The sequence below is a fragment of the Theropithecus gelada genome, chromosome 5 (genome assembly GCF_003255815.1).
Source record: "Theropithecus gelada isolate Dixy chromosome 5, Tgel_1.0, whole genome shotgun sequence".
Classification (NCBI taxonomy): domain Eukaryota; kingdom Metazoa; phylum Chordata; class Mammalia; order Primates; family Cercopithecidae; genus Theropithecus; species Theropithecus gelada.
Window position 1 is genome coordinate 145,398,439 of NC_037672.1, and position 17,460 is coordinate 145,415,898.

General features: G+C 42.8%; 1 protein-coding gene across 4 annotated transcripts in view; it reads right to left on the minus strand.

The window, feature by feature from the left end:
* The window catches only part of NR3C2 (nuclear receptor subfamily 3 group C member 2), a 374,118-nt gene extending 357,917 nt beyond the window's left edge, over window positions 1-16,201 (minus strand). For 2 of the 4 annotated variants that reach the window (XM_025385315.1, XM_025385314.1), the window contains exons 1-2: window positions 13,693-14,047; window positions 6,642-8,400 (exon numbers count right to left, since the gene is read on the minus strand). In XM_025385315.1, the coding sequence (XP_025241100.1) occupies window positions 6,642-8,398 (1,757 nt within the window). In that variant the 5' untranslated portion in view covers window positions 8,399-8,400; window positions 13,693-14,047. Of the gene's footprint in view, window positions 1-6,641; window positions 8,401-13,692; window positions 14,048-16,041 lie in introns of those variants that run through there. The other 2 variants (XM_025385317.1, XM_025385313.1) reach the window with 2 other exon arrangements.
* Window positions 16,202-17,460: the final 1,259 nt, after the last annotated feature.

The window sequence follows — 17,460 nt, forward strand, 5'->3', positions numbered from 1 at the left end:
TTAACAAGGCTCTTTATGCTCCAATCCACCCTACAAACACGCTGCCCAATAAGGCTTCCCCAAGTGCACTTGCTCTCCTGCCATGTCCTGCTCCAATATTTCCATAACAACTCACTACCTACCAAATTAACGACAAATTTCTTAGTGTAAGTTTCAAGTTCAACTCCCTTATAGTTCCAACCAGCCTCTTCCAGGTTTTCTCACCCCTAACCCAACATCACAGCCCACCATGCGGCTCAGCCACACTGTGTTTTCTTCCCATCTCCAGGATTTTGCTCATAGAGCTCCCTCCTCCAGTAAGTACTCACTCCCCACTCCCTGCCAAATTTTCAACACTAAGTATAAATACCAACTCTGATCATCCCCCACCTCCCCATTTTCCAAGACTTGCCCATATAGCCTCTCTCTGCCGGAATAATATCTAAAGTCAATTTTGCCACTTACGAGCCAAATTTCAGTTTCATATCACAGTTTTTGTATATTTATCTCAAAAACTCCTAATATATAAGGTGAATATTCATTACATACTGATGAAGTATTCATCAGACATGAAATTAAGTCATGGCCACAGTTATGAATCCAGGTGGCCAGCTATTATCTCATACTCCCTCCCTAAGGTATTAACTTTTTAAGCATTCAAATTACTTTTTGTTTGTCCTGTTTCCTTCCTTAAACTACAGTTTTCTATTTCTAGCATAAAATACAAACAATTTCTACCACTTTTCTGCATAAAAATTTTGGCCTTAGCCATACCACTATCAATCATAAATCCAGAGGTTTCCACAGCATAAATTAAGTGCTTATATGTAATTACATTTTAACTTCATCATTACCTTACTATATAAGGAACAAAATAAAACTTTTAAAACTAAAAACAAATCCTATACTTCACAAGTTTAAAACCAGAGACCCTAATGTTTTAAATGAAGACACTATCCATTTAACATGCTTATATTTTTCCTCGGTTTTCATTAATAAATGTTGGAATGTCATCAAAGATATACAAGTTAATGACTATTTTTAAATGTAATATTTTTCTCTCAATTGAATTTAGTAAATGAAACAAAATTATATATTGTTTAGCAGTGGGGGTAAATTTTTATCAGCAAATGAGTAGTACAAAACTAAAGCAACAGTTGAAAGTAAAGAAAAAAAGTATTATTTTGCAGAAAAACATAAAGACATCAAAGTATGAAGAGAAGCAAAGTGTTGCTCCTAAATTAGTGGTGATCAATATAACATCTGCTATTACTCCAACATTCTAAGGACAGAAAAGGTCAGACACACCTAGAATTACAATATTGCAAAAGGCAATATTGAATATCAAATCTATAAGTGGTATCTCCATAGTAAGAACTTTACATTCAAAAGTCTAAGTCCCTAGTATGTTGATGCTATGAAAACTGCATTAAGTTGAATAATTTGAGGTTATCTAACTGAAACCATGGCTTTTATCTCAGCATCATTTTTAAAGTATGATGTAAATAATAAACCAATATTTTACATGATAAGAGGCAGACATACTGACATATAAGCCTATGATATTTGTGATGTTTAAAAATAAAACTCACAAAAGTACACTGTACATACTGATTTGTGTATTATAAAACACTTAATTTTTTTATTATCACCACTCTTCCCTGATATATCATAAGTGAATGAAAAATGAATATCAGAAGAAATAACTCTCATTTTTAAATAAATTATAAAAATATTTAAAATATTTACCTGGTGAAATTCTAGGTACATTAGCAACTTCAAAATCAAAATATTATAAGACACATAATAAGTAAAAGAAAGTTACATGTTTTCATTCCCAAATGACCTAAGCAATGCTGTAATGGATTTATTTATTAGAATAAGCACCAATACAATCTCTCTCTCTCAGACACACATCCCACCATTCTTTCATACATTGCATTACACAGAAATATTTACGTCTCAGCTGCTTATTCTGAAAGTTTGGTAAAAGGGCAAACTTTGTCACAAACTCCCCAAATTCTGACGCTTTGGTTTGTCATACGACGTGAGTTTCAAGGAAACTTCAGGGGCAATTGAAAAATAAAAGAATAAATATAGGTTATTTACTAAACTGTTTCATTCTATCGTGAAAAAAAAAAATCAGCACATATTAAGATAAATACCTAATTACTTGTCTTGAAACCTACCAGAATATGCCCTTTGAAATAGTAAACTTTACATTTAAAAGTCTAAGTCAACGTTAGCCCTGTGTTATGATGCTATCAAAGTGACTATGACTATCGCCATAAACAGCCAGTGTTATGTCAACAGAAATGCCCTGTTTCCATGAGGAATTGTGTAAATAAAAAGAACAAGGAATTCATAGTAAGTTTCAGAGTTTATTTTTTTTTTAATCTGGTTTTAAGAAAACACAACTGCTCCTCTTTCAAGTGAAATCATAGATCACCCCTCCTCATTTTTACTTTAAAATGGCAAATGGAAACGATGTTTTTCTCCCCAGACTATCCTGAAAACCATGAAGCTAGATTTGAGACTACAAAATACTTGAAACTAGATTAACAAGTTACGTTAAAAGATACTCTGTTTTGATTCTTCAAAGGAAATTACACTAGTAACTCTTGAAGCACATTAGTGATTAGTAAAGCGATTAGTTCAACTTAATCACTTTAAAATGAAGAAACTGAGGCTCAGAGCAGTTTTGTTGATGTCCAAGCAGACAGGGGAGTTCTAATCTACCTGACACAACTAGGTCCGGTGTCCATTCTAAGGGCTTTACATTTAGCTTTGTCAGAATTTACTTTACAATTTGGCACTAGACAATCCATTCACTGGAAATTATTAACAGATGACTTTCGTCACCACTCTCACGGAATGCCCACAGACTGAAATAAAGACAACACACACCTCACAGCCATTACTCATTTCTGTCAGTTTAAAAAATTAACCTGGGAAAGAATCATTTTTCCTATTTGAATAGACACTCCTTCCTCAGAATAATACTCAGTAACGCTAATACAAATAATGTAATATCTTCTTTCTTCATTAACCTCCAAAGGGCGTATAAAAGAGTAAAAGCCAGCAGTTCTCAGCTTCTGGATCTCAGAATTCCTTTTCATTCTTTTTTTTGTTTTGTTTTGTTTTTTTTTTTTTTGAGGCGGAGTCTCGCTCTGTCACCCAGGCTGGAGTGCAGTGGCCGGATCTCAGCTCACTGCAAGCTCCGCCTCCTGGGTTTACGCCATTCTCCTGCCTCAGCCTCCCGAGTAGCTGGGACTACAGGCGCCCGCCACCTCGCCCGGCTAGTTTTTTGTATTTTTAGTAGAGACGGGGTTTCACCGTGTTAGCCAGGATGGTCTTGATCTCCTGACCTCGTGATCCGCCCGTCTCGGCCTCCCAAAGTGCTGGGATTACAGGCTTGAGCCACCGCGCCCGGCCAGAATTCCTTTTCATTCTTAAAAAGTATGAAGGATCCCAAAGAGCATTTGTTTATGTGAGTTATAGTTATTGCTACCACACTGGAAATTAAAACTAAAAAGAAATTATTTAAATTAAAAATTAGAACTAATATTAAATTAGTTTAAATTAAAAATTAAAAATGTTTTAAAATCATTTAAAAATAAGTCATTACATATTAACATAAACAATATGAAAACTGTTTATGAAACAATATTTCCCCAAACAAAAGTCCTTAGTGACAAGAGTGGCACTGTTTAACATTTTTGCAAGAGCACTGTCACACTTAATAGAAGACTGCTGGATTTTCATTGCTACCTGTGGTGCTATGTTTTTCTTCAAGTATATAAAGAAAATCTGATCTCATATAGATATGTTGTTGGGAAACGGAAAGAATATTTTAATGGTCATTTCAGATAATTGTAGATATGAATCTTTGATACTATACTGAAAATTCACACTGAATAGTTCCTTAAAGGTTAATTTCAATGTGGAATCTGAAACAGTATCAGTGAACTTTTCCTACAGGATTATATCAAAATCCATTGGTCTGTGTTCCATTCTAAGTGGATATTTGACCAAAGCATGATTTCTGACTGTGTGAACTTCCTTGAAAAGGTCTCAGGAACCCTCTAACCACGATTTGAGATCTACCAGAAAATACTGTAGTTCAAGGTTCAACCTAATGATGAAGGATACTATTAAACCTAGAAGCAGTATACCCTGCCTTAATCCTTTATGATATTTAATTCATTAATCTATTCAACATTCCCCGAAATGAGTTATCATCATATATTTTAAGAAATAGGCAAAAAGGTTGGGCTTTTTGTTCAAAATAAGAGACTAAGGATGATACTTGGATGACTTTAAATATTATAACATGTAGACTGAACTCTAGAAAAACATCAGAATTTCCTCTGATCCTTGAGCTTTTACTCTGATAATCATCAAAACAAATAGGTTTGGATACTATTCACCAAGAAAAGCTGTAAAGAATCATTAATCTATAAGAGATGTCAAATCTCTTATAAAGCTTTAAGTTAAAGTTTTTAGGAAATTTAGCTGGCACAAAACCAGTACGTATATAAGCAGAATGAATCCTTGTTGACTGTATTAACAAATACATAAGGAATTTTGGAATACTCAAGAGGAGACACAAGACAACACTTCCTGTGCCCACAAATGCGGGATAGGCTCAAGGTCACTAATTCATACTAACATGTTTAAGGCTATGCATGGGTCACTGGACCATCAGGAGGGGCTTCATGAGTTGAGCAGGAAAAGTACATTTAAAATAGTAGAAACAGGGATATAGAACAAACATAAGAGACAACTAATCATTTTAGCTTACTGCATCTGTAACATTTCTACCAGAAACATCATTATTCAAAGAAATAGTTTTCAAAACTAACAAAGCATAAATAGAACTGTAATAACAAAGGTATAGTGCATAATCATTTTTTAAAAATGAGCTTAATCGTAAGAAATTAACAAATATTTAACAAATGCTTAAATCTTTTAAGTATTTCTTTATAAGATTCTGTGGAATTTCACATAATGAAGGAAAAAAACTAGAAATATGAAAACTAAAAGTATAAAACCATTTCATAATAGCTAAAACATATACAATGCATACTAACATATCAGAAGGAATTCAAAATATTTCTCATAAATTAACTCACTTAAATTGTCTTAACTACCTTTGAGATGGGTACTATTTAATTCCTTTATGCAGTTGAGAAGACTAAACAATTAAGTAGCAGAGTTGGGATTTCAACCAGTCATGCTGTTAACTACCAGGCTATACTACCTCATACCAGTTTACTAAAAACATCATTTACAAAAATATTCACATCACATGAAAAAATTTCCTTCTCTAAAAGTAAAGCAAAGCAGTAGCAGTAAAACACATGCTCAGTTTGGTTCTGATGGCAGCCATGCTATCTCATGACTTGTGTTAGGGCTTATAATTTAAAGAGACAGTATTAGAATATGATTGAATAGTTCATACTATGGGGAAACTATAAAAATATATCCTTTATGAAATGTTTGCTTCCATAAAAGCAAGAAAAGCAAGGTTTGAGGCAATGACAATGAAAAGAATGCATAAATTAAATTTTTTGCTTTTGGTTTGGGAAAAAAACAGAGTAGGAGAAAGCCACAGCAATACATGTAAACCCTGTATCCTGTTAATGGGATGGACATATTCCCCACAAGATAGTTTTTAATGAAATAAAGGAAAATATCCACATAGTTCTGGATGCCAAAGGAACGAACTATACCAAGGAAATCTATTCTTTATATAGTCCATAAAGGAATAATTTATCACAACCATGTAATAAAAACAGTACTGAAGCAAAGTCCAATCCAAGTATTCACTGTATAACTTAGAACCACCCTTTATAGTCATATCTAAAACCTCTTCCTTGTTTTTTCTAAATATATACAACATGCTATCTGCAACAAGGAAAGCCAAGAGATATTTTACAGTAAATAAAATATGTCTTCTTGCAGATCTCAAAAGTTATAAATATACCAATTCAAAACTGCAGTGACATATTTCACTTCCAATATAAGTAAGAAAGCAAGATTGTCCACTTAGTAATTTTAGATATGCTGAGTCTTTAAAAGCCCTCAACAGTTAAGGAAATGATTTATTTGTATTGAAAAACCACAACTTTCATACAATTAACCTACCCAGAAAAGGGCAGAAGGGAGGGAAGCTTGTGGGTAACAGATACAGGATTCAATTTTATTTTTCACAACCGATGAAGTGATGATTAATAAAGAAAGCCATAATAAAAAAAGGACTAAGACCACAAATAAACTAACTTCAAGCAATTTTAGTAAACCAGCAAACAGCTAAAGGAAAAAAAAATCTAGTATTCTTCTGCTAAATTACTATATTTACATAGTAACTGCCAGTAAAACATAAATTTTCCAAACACCTAAAACAGGCAATGGGGAGTGGGGGACACCTACATATGCCCCTTCAAAATCAAGGTAGATATTTTCTAAGACATTTTAAGAACTTTTTTTCCTCTACTTCAAAAAATTAACATTATAGCAACATGCAAAGGGGAGCACCATATGACCATCCTTAAAACAGTAATCTGAAATGTGTTTAAATTTATCGACTGTAAAGATAATGCTAACCTTCAACATGTATAAAGCCATGACTTCCAAAAAAATGGAGAAAACCAACTTACCTTGATACATTTTCTGGAATGTATTCTAAGACCGGATACCCATCACTTCTTCTAGACGACAGGTCACCGTGTGATTTCCATGACTCCACTAAAGTATTGACAGGAGGAAAGGAACTCAGGTGTTGGAAAGATTGGTCTCTAGCCGATCGCGATAAAGATATTGTACCCTGAGCACCAATCCTGTAGTGGAAGGACTGTCCACCTGAATTCACCCCAACAATGGCAGAGGAAGGGATGCTGGCCTCCGGGTAATAGCTCCCATCATCTGGTTCTTGTTTAATACCCACTGGGAATCCGCTGCCTTCACAGTTACCATCAAAGCCGGGCACAGGTGGTCCTAAAATTCCTGATAGGGAATAATAGTCTTTATCATCCATAAAGGAAAAATACGAGCCATCCATAAATGGAAATGGGTTTACTGTTGGATTCCCTTTAAAAGAGGTGCCCGAACATGAATGCTTGGTTGATTCTTGCTTTATTGGTACTGAGAATGGAGAATCCGAATTTATTTTGCTATTTCCTCCTAGACATGAGCTGCTAAAAGCTCCATCTGGTTCTGGTTTTATGTACTGGACAATATTAAGCTGGCCAGTCACACCATTTGAGATGGCACTCTCTACTTCCTCAGTCTTAGGAAAAGGGACCTCTTGAGCACCTTTCTCCTGTGTGTCTGGACTGGGAACCACATCCCGTGATGTACTGGATCCAGCAGAGGTGCCAGAAGCAGTGTAGCTGAAGGCATTGTTTACAGGGCTACAGATAGATCCCACAGTACTGGCTGCCGGACTGGAAAGCGTGGATCTGTTATTAGTGTTGGAAGGGCTGGAAACAGAGCACCTTGAGTTGTTGATATTTGCAGGGCTAGATACAGAGGATCTCAGAGTGACGTTATTGGGACTGGAGACTGGAGATTTTACACTGCAGTGACTTGGAGGGCTGGAAATTGAGGATTTCATGCTACTTAACGGACTTGAGAGAGGAGAGCCCACGTTGCTAGCATGTGCAGGGCTGTGCGACCTGGAGCCTCGATTTTCAACATTAGGAGAGCATGTCAGAGGAGTTCCCTGGGTGACTGGGCTGTGCACTGGAAAATTGCCAAAGCTGGCTGTGGTGGAGGACACAGAGTTGATTCCAGCAGGGCTGCAAACCGAAGATGTCATGTTCAGAGGGCTGCAAACAGACGGGCTTTTCTCATGACACATGATAGGGCTTTTAACAATGGCACGCATGATGCCACCATTCATGGAGCTCCCAGAGTCAGACATAAATGATCTCAAGGGCCTGTTCACACAACTTAGAGTGGAAGGACGATGGCCATTTCCTTTGTAAAATTTCACCAGCTGTTCAACATTCTGATAAATCTTAGCTGGACTCATGCTTCCTTGCTGGTTCTGCTGTTCATAGGAATAGTCAGCATCTCTTACAGAATCCATATATAAACCCATGGACTCAGCTACAGTTGCTGAAAGTTCCTTAGATTCCAGCTCAGTTTTAATATCAGCTGTTAAAATCCCAGGCCGATTACTGTCTTGCTGAAGGCAAGGGAGTAGTTCGTGTTTTTCTTTGCTGCTTCCTTGAGTACTGTTGTTTGGAATAGCACCGGAAACACAGCTTACGTTGACAATCTCCATGTAGTTATTCTCATCGGTCCTCTCTGTAGGTCCCAGGGAAGAATGCTCCACAGCCTGAGAAACTTGACCCCACCGTCTTTCCATATCTAGACCTTCAGGGAGACTGTGGTAGCCTTTGGTCTCCATCACTAACAAATAAATTTACATTAAAAAATCAGAGTCAGTTATAGCAATATTACTCTAGAAGACATTCTAAAATTGCATTTACTGAGCCACGAAACACCTTCTACTTATTATAAGCAACATTTCTAGCTAATTTAAAACTGTTACCTTTTTGGATGCTGACATAACAGAGTATTGACTACAGCTTGTCCAGATGTCAGAACAAGAGAAGCGATCATATAAAACTCTTTTGGATCTAAATAAAAGTAACATGTTTGCTATAATACAGTCTTTACAGTCTGCAAAAAATATTTACAAATGTTAACTTATTAGACATTCAAAGTAATCCTGGAAATTAAGGCAGGCAAAAAAAGGAAACTGAGGACTTAGTGAAGTGGGTGGCTTGCCCAAAGTCAAAGACATAGTGACAAAGTTAGGTTTAAATCTCAATCTTCTGACTCCAATGCCTTTGGAGTCTATGCATCATATAGAAGTTGCCTTCCATATTTAATACATGGCCATGTTAAAAACAATATGGAAATGTAATTAAAGTTACTCTTTCCAAACACAAACATACCAAATGAGTTATCATAGAAAAATAATTTGTGATTTTTTTTAGAAGTAAGACTTTCTTAAGATAGATTAGTGATGAAGATAATTTAATGTCAGTTCTGAAAAGTCAGGATCTATATATTCTGATTAAGATGGTCCATAGCTCAGAGGGGTTGTATGACAACTCAGGAATGTCTGGTGTCTTCTCTGTATTTCAGTACTGGCAAGGACTTTGACATGCACCCTGACCTGTGCGTGGTACCTCTGCTAGAACGACTACCAACAATCAAAAATGTTTACTCTCAATGGTAAATGGAGAAGTCTGAGAGGAGCCCTGAAAATTTAAGCATTCGTTCATTCATTCAACCATATTTACCAAGTGCTTGCTACATCCTTGACCTTAGATCAGTCAGTGAATAGGTAGTGATAAACAAAAGAGACACAATCCCCATCCTCAAGCAACCCATAAGGTTGTTTCAGATATACAACCATATCCATGCACTCTATAGATCAATTTACTTCACAGACAAAATCATCATAATAGGCTATATTGACATAATTCTTACTCATATAATTTAATGCAGTATATTAACTCATTTAACCTTACACACAACCCTGAATGACTGACAAAAGTATTACCCAAATAATACAAGTGTGAAAACTGAGGCACTAGGCACACAACTAAGTGTTGGAGCTGCAATTTGATCGCAAGTCTCTCTCTACATCAGTTTCTCAATCTTGGCACTATTGACATTTTGGGCCTGATGATTCTTAGTTGTGGAGGTCTGCCCAATGCATTGTTAAGGTGTTTAGCAGTATCCCTAACCCTACCCACTAGATGCCAGTAGCATTTCGCCTCCCCAGTTGTGACAACTGAAAATGTCTCCAGACATTACCAAATGCCCATAGGGGGCAAAATCACCCTTGACTGACAACCACCACTCTAAAGAAACACATCTTAAAGGAAATTAACTCACTCACAGTAAAATTTTATTTTTACATTTTACTATTTTAAAACTCCTAAAATCTGTATTATGCAGTTTTCAAACATTTCGAAGTCTGTAAACAATCTATGGCTCAATAAAAGTCCTGATCTAAAAGATGCTGTTTCTGCAATTCTATACACAAGCTTTATTTTAGGCCTCTCATCCTTTCCCCTCTTTGCCACTATCTTGACCCTGCCTACCTTCCCTTCGTTTAAAAACAAACAAACAAACAAACAAAAAACAGGAAGTCCCTTTGTTACAGAACATGTATTAATTAACATTGAAAAATAATGCTACTAAATAAATTTGCATTAGATAAATCTTAGTTGGACTCATAAGTAAATTTGCATTAGATAGCACAAAGCCCTATGAAGAAATTTAATGTCCAAATTGTCCAAGTATTATAATTACCTCTTACTTTTCTGCGTTTTACACTAGAGTTTAAGTTCTGAAAGGGCAGAAATGATCAATTTCATTACAGTATCCCAAGTAGATAGATCACAAAAAATTTTCAACTATTATAATATCAATACTCAATTTCCAAACATTAAAATCTACCAATTATGTAGTATGTTTTCACTTAAAGAACATCCTATAAATTCCTAATCAAAAATCAATCACAAAACAGTAGGAAATAAATAAAATTACAAAGGTTGAGGTAGTTATCTATTAATAGTAATTCCAGCCAAAAGATTTGGTGTGGATGAAAGGCAAGTAAAAGTTGACAGAAAACTGAACTAAAAAACAGTGAATTGGGATCCAAATAGCTAAGACCGGCCTTTTATGCTTTACTGAAAAACCATTTAGTCATACCTATGTATTGAAAAATAGCAGTAAATATTACCTGCTGCTTCTATGTCTACCTAAGAATATTCTGTCTTCCCCATACTAAAGATGAATGACTATATAGCTAAGGTATAAATGGTTCAGATCCAAATTCGTTAAACAACACGATAAATATGTCTATTTGTATTCAAAACTGAGCACTTTCTGCACATCTCACCCCCCACCCACCCCCAAATTCACATTCACTCTCTTGGCAAACTGCACCACAATCTAACCAGATGCCTGGAAGTTACTCTTGTCTCAACAACCTTACCCGAAGGCCTTCACTGGCACACTCTGCCTCACTCACACAGCCTCATTCTCTTCCTGGTCATAGACAAGTGGGCTCTCTGTCCTGTGTCTGAAGGGGGACCCTCACCCAGACCCCTCTCCAAAACCCATTTTCCAAACTGTCTTTGGGAAGGATGGTCACTCTTGGCTTTTTTGGTTTCCCTATATAAATTTGCATACCAAAACCTCTGGGAGATTCTGTTTACTTTTAAATCCAGCATTCTTCAAATAGTTTGACCACTGCACCTTTTTCTCAAAGAACATCTACTAAGATTCTGCACTTTTCGGCACTCTGCCCTAAAGCAAGAACCAAATCCCACGTTTGAGAGGCTACAGAAGACTTGAAGAGAATCTATATGGGAGATGATGGGCAGCAAAGACAGTCTTAAAGCCCTGGACAAGGTAGCACCTTATCAGCTAACATCATACAGCTGATCACAACTCTCCTAGTCCTGTTTGGCTAACCTTGAACTCCCTTAATAACATAGAATAGGCTGTATTTCACCACATGATTGACAGGACTCTCATTAAGGAATTTGCAAAAGGTTTTGCTGAAATCTAAATTACTTTGTTTAAGGTATTCTCGTCTACCAACCTAAGGCACCTCTCAACAAAGGAAACAATACAGATCGGCAATAGTCAAACACAAAAGAAGACAAGACATCTAGCATCTGCACAGCTTCCACGCAAACATTTTTTTAAGATCAGATATTTTTAAAAATAGCATTATTGAAATATTTTACGTTGAGTCTCCCTAGTATTTTAATTAGTCTTTTCTGTAAACAAATGGGTCCGGTTAGGAATTTATGTCCTATATCCATCCAGGAAACCGAGGCTGTCTTTTTGGAACTGGCACAATGACCATGGCTTGAGCAGAATTTCAGTCAACCCGTACTTACTAGTGGGTACTGAAAATACGAGTCGATGAATATGATCCTCATAGAACTTAATATCTAGAGGATAAAGAAAAAGTTTTTGTTACTAAAGTATAAAATGAAGCAGATAGAGGTATACAAATCTAACAAAAATCAGGCTTGCCTGCCTCACAGTGGAAACCATACCAAAGATTCTCTTAGGAAAAATGCAAAAAAATTATGAACTTTTAATTTTCATGCAAATGGGCCTCACCCCGAATCATAAAAAAAAAATTCACATAAGGAAAAGCACTGGTGGAGGTGCTACTTTAAGCCATACATATGCTCTCAAACACAAAAGAAATGTTATTTTCACAAAGGAAAACCTTAAAGTTTTATGTTTTACAGTCTGCGTTAAATTGCCCTTTTCCACAAGGAAGTACTTTTTTCATGAATATTAACAAAGATCCGTGCGAATTTGTATTTTATCTGGAAATACTTTCACTTTTAGTATCCCCCAAAACCCAATCTCATCATGATGGAAATGATACAAAAGGCATCATTTTTAATATTTATTTCACTACAATATGGCACCTTAAAGACTAACGCTTAAGAATCTCACAATCATCTCTAGGCTGCATAGTTGTGAAAGTTCACTATACGTAACTATTTTTTGTCATTCCCCACTACAGAACTATTATGTTCGTCTCTTTTATAGATGAGGTAAATGATAGATATCTGCCCAAGGTCACCTAAGAGAGCGGGAGAACCAGTTAGAACTGAGCACACCTGATTTCTATTCACTCACCTAATTTACCGAGCCACCTGATCTTTCCAAAAATCGCCAAACAAAACTATGCCTCCCTTAAAGGAAAAAGCTCCACTTTAAATTATTTTTTAAAACTTCTCTCAAGCTTTTCCACGATAGCTGCCACGATGTCAAACATAAAATTAAAACTTCACAGCAGGACTTCACAGATAGAGAATGCTGTTATCATTACTATGTAAATATCATCAATAACAGCACCTAGAGACATGGCAATACAAAATGTTAAGAAGCAACTTGGTACCTTTAAAATTCGGCTGTTTCAAAAGCTTGTCTGCTATCAAAAGTTTTCATAACTCCTATGTCATAATAAATAATTAAAACTGATGGTGCCATAAACCATTATTATTTAAACCTGGTCTTTTAAAATTGAGTAGGCAAAGCCACGCACCTAAAATTCAGTAGCAGAGTAAGGATGCCACCAAAAGAAGCTTCGTCCCTTCTCCCTTGCCCTTAAAATTCCAACTGATGCCATAGGAAGCGTAGCCTGTCTCAAGAGTTTCGCGAATGCTAGGGAACGGGAAATGCACGAATTTCCAGAGCCCCTTTTATACAGGATCTATTAGGATCTATATCTCCTTCAACTGCCCTTATCCGCTACACCTCCGGCTGAGAATTGGGAGCTTCCGCAATTGATAAAGGAAAGAAATAGTATTCAAACGTCCTTTAAAAATTGTACAGGGAAAATGATTCGAAATTCATCTTCGGGGAAAGGGAAGAGTGGTAGACCTCCCACTGCCAAAGGCAGTTAAAAGCTGCTAGTTAGAGGGCATTTATCCAAAGTGGCCAAACTTTCCCAAAATAGTCCTCTGGCGGCCAAAGGGGGAGAAAAGTGGAAAACCAAAACAAAACAACAAGCACACAGCACCATACTGACTGTGCCTCCGGATTACGCAGCCACTTCTCCCTGCAAAGTGCACGCTCCCGCGCCGCGGCCGCACGCCGAGCAGGGCAAGCTTTGCCCTGCCGCGCGCCCCTACACACCTGCCTCGGCCGGGGTCCGTCTGTCGCCGTCTACCTGTTGCAGCGCTTGCCACCGCCACGAAACCCCTGCTGCGGAGCCCCCCTAAATCCAACCACATCCAGGCCAGCGAGTGCCGCTCTCCCTGCAGAGGGAGAGCCCGAGGCAGCAACGCTCTTGCACCCAGGTGACTGACTGCACGGGCTTCCTCTGAGCAGCCTGAAGTTGGCTCCAGTCTCCCGGGCCCAATGACACCCCGGGCGCGGAGGGGCTGAGAGGAGGGGGCAGGGGCAGGGCCAGGGCGGGCAAAAAAGGGAGGGAGAGAGGGCGGGCGAAAGCCCGGAGGGGGAGTGGGCCAGCTGGAGGGCTGGCCCTTTTAAAAGCGGGTCACATGTCCAGATAAAGTTCAGGTTGCTATCCCGCCCCCCTGAACCCTTCCTATTGGCCCGAAGAGAAACAAGGCTCCACGCTGCACGGGTCAGGCGGGCTTCTTATTGGACAATCCAAGCTGTCAGTCACCAGGCGGGCGACATGACTGATACAAAGTTGCTGCGACACAGCCTGGACTCGGCAGCTTCCTTAAAGCCGCAGCCGCGACAGGAGCTTGGGGTGCCGGGCGGTGGCTACATCAGGCGGCCTCCGCACGCTGCCCCCACCCCCATCGCTCGGCCGCCCAAACTTGCTTACGTCCACCCTGCTCTCCTTCTGGCCGACTCCAGGATATCTGGAGAAATGTGAAAAGTGTGGGGACGCGGAAGAAGTCGGTTTTTCCGCGAGCAAAGTGTCGTCCCCTCACGCTCTCCACCTGCAGCGCCAGGTGAGCTGCAGCCCAGACCCTGGCGCCGCCCAGCAGCGTCCGCGCGCGGGGAGGACTCTGGGTGGGATCACCCGACCCCCGAGGTTCCTCTCTCAGCCCCTTTCCACTGTCTCCAGAGTTACCTCTCAGAAGAGCAGCAGCAGCCTTCGCTGCCAGCGAGCAAGACGATCACGTTCCCACTCGATTTGAATGTACTTGTTTTAACCGTGCTGGAAGAACCCTTTAAACACAGCCTTCCTCCCATCCCTTAGACCCCTAACCAAACAAACAAACAAAAAAGAAAAAACAAAAGAAAGAAAAAGAAAAATGAAAAAAGTGCCAGAGTAAAGAGCTGCTCCTCTACTTCCTTAAAATTTTGTCACTATACTTACTACTTCAGTATTGGATTTTTCCACTAGTTCAATTTGAAAGCAAGCTTACCATCGAGGATATTCACGTTATAATGGGTGGAGGGGGTGGGTCACATAAGTGGGAGAAACAGGCAGGAGGGGGGAAGGAACCAAACTGTTTTCGAAGGATCGGTTGTCTGCGTGAAGAAATTTCGGTTTCCCTCCAACCGCCCCCTCCTCGATTCTCCTCCCGCCCACCCAAATGCTGCATTTACTAAGCAAAAGGATGGGGTTCTTAACTTTGATTTCTAAGGACTTTTAGGCTCCGCGTATAAGGCCCCGGTTTTAGGCTCCCCGCTGGCCCGGAGTCAGCATCAGTGACGTATACACCTAAATCTGGTCCCCCGGCCCTCGGCGACCCACAGCCCGGCGGCGGCAGCTGTGCGGCCTCCCGCCTTACCCTCGCTTAGCGCCCGCCAAAGCCCGAGGCTGGGGGCGGGGGGACACCCTGTGCCCAAAGGCCCCTCCTCTCCTTGCAGTTAGTTAAGCTTCGGGATTCCCGACCCCTAACCCAGGGAGACTTGAACTCTCAGCCGCTCCAGTCGGGAACTCCCTGGAGAAAGGGGCGACAGCGGCAGCGCCACGAGCTGCTCCTGACCCCCGACTCTAATGCTCCTCGGTCCCCAGCGCAGAGCTGCCCCCGGTGTCCCCACAGCCAGGAGTCCCCGCCGAGCATCCCAACTTTCCCAAAGGACCCACCGTCACGCGCACTCTCCCGTCCCTGCGAGCCGGGCATCGATCGCAGCCCGGCGAAGCGCTGGCGGCGGGCGGGAGCAAGGGGAGTCCCGGACCTAGAGCCTGGGCACGCGAGGCGGCGGCGGTTCCGCAAGCGTTGCCGAATTATTCATTATTAAAGGAACGGACGTGTCTCTTTTACTAAGTTTTTACCTCCTTTGAGGAGGACCGGTCTTGCCCTGGATCTCAGCTTCTTGCAAAATCTAGGTTAGAACCGTGCAGGGGCAGCCGCCGCGATCGCTCGCCCGCCACCCAGCACCCTTGCCCCAGGGCCGCCAGCGGGCAACTCGTCTCCTACCCGCATCCCACCTCCGCTCGCCAACCCGCGCCCTCTGCCCTCGGCGCGCAACCTGCCTTGCCCGGGGCCGCCCCTGCGCTCTCCGGGCCCCCTCTCGCCGCTGTCAGCGCAAAGTGACTGTCGCTGCACTCACCTTTTCTAGGACATGGTGGGGAGGCTGGGGCGGGGGAAGGGGGACGGCGAGACTCCCGCCGCCGCTGCTGCCGCCGCACCAGCAAGTCCAATATTGGCTGATCGGCGGTGAGGACGGAGAGGATGATAATCCCAGCAGTCGCCCTGCTGACGGTGGGTAGAGCAATAGTGCTGTTACCCTACAAGAGGCGGCGAGGCAGCGGCGCCAAATCGCGCAGAGGGGGACGCGGGCACCCGCCCGCCCCCAGCGGCGGCGGCCGGGCCTCAGGCGGGCTCCTCTCCCGGGGCTGCGCGTCCGCCCGGCGTTGACGGCGGCGGCGTCCCTGGGAGCCGGGAAGTCCGGCGGGAGGATCCCGCGCCCGCCGCTCCGCAGCGCCGCTCTCCGCGCCCCCTCCCCCGGCCCGGAGTGGCCGGTGACAGGTCGGGCGGCCGAGCGCGTGTAGGAGGGGGCGGTCGCAGGGGGAGCCTGCGCCCCCCTCCCTGGGTCACACCCTCAGGAGCGGGAGGAGGTGGCACCGCGTACGGCCACCAGCCGGTGGGAAACGGGCAGGGGCGCCGGCGGCCGCCCTCCCACTACGGTCACTGACAACCCGGAGGCCGAAGGAAAACTGAGCCCAAATGCACGCACCTCCTTTAGCCCTGCCCGCAGCCCTTCAAAGTCTGGCCCTGACCTCGCGCCCGGCCTCAGGTGCAGTTCCCACCTGCTGGGGGAGGCGAAGGCTGGGGACCACGCGCGGGGGGCCGGAGGGAAAAGTTTTCTTTTCCTGCTCCCGGGCTGCCCACCCCGCGAGGCTGCTCCTCTCCCCGCCCCTCTCGGGCTCGCCGCGCCTCTGCCCCACCCCCGCCGTGGGGGGGCGCCGAGGAGGGAGCGGGCGTCTGCGCGCGGAGGCGTGCGGGGAGCTGGCTGGGGCGCGGCGGTCGCGACCGGTCCCCTCGCTCTGACGGCGGCTCAGACGCCCGCGGAGGCGGCTCGGCGGGGCAAACCAAGGAAGGGGCCGAGCGCCGGGACCCCTCCCCCTCCTCTCGCGGCGCGCCGCGCGCCCCCGCGTCGCCTGGCGCGCCCCCGCGCCCTCGCGCCCGCCTGGGCAGACACCTACGCAGACGCGAAAGTGAAAGGGGGGCGACCGGGCCCGGCAGGCGGGCGGCCGGCGGCGCGCGGGCACGCGGCCGGGGACCGGAGGATGGATGAGTGAACCCGGATCCGGGGATTCTCCCGCGCCCGCTGCTCCTCTGCGGAGCCTCCCCGGAGTCCCACGCCCCCACCCCGGCCACGCAGATCACCGCGTCAGGAGATATGTATGCGTGTGCATGTGTGTGCGCGCGTGTTCACGCGCGTGTGCGAGGTACGCTTCTGCCCCAGACTCTTCCCCCGCACTGTTACACACACCCTTAGATGGAAGATTGGGGGCTTGGGAGGGGG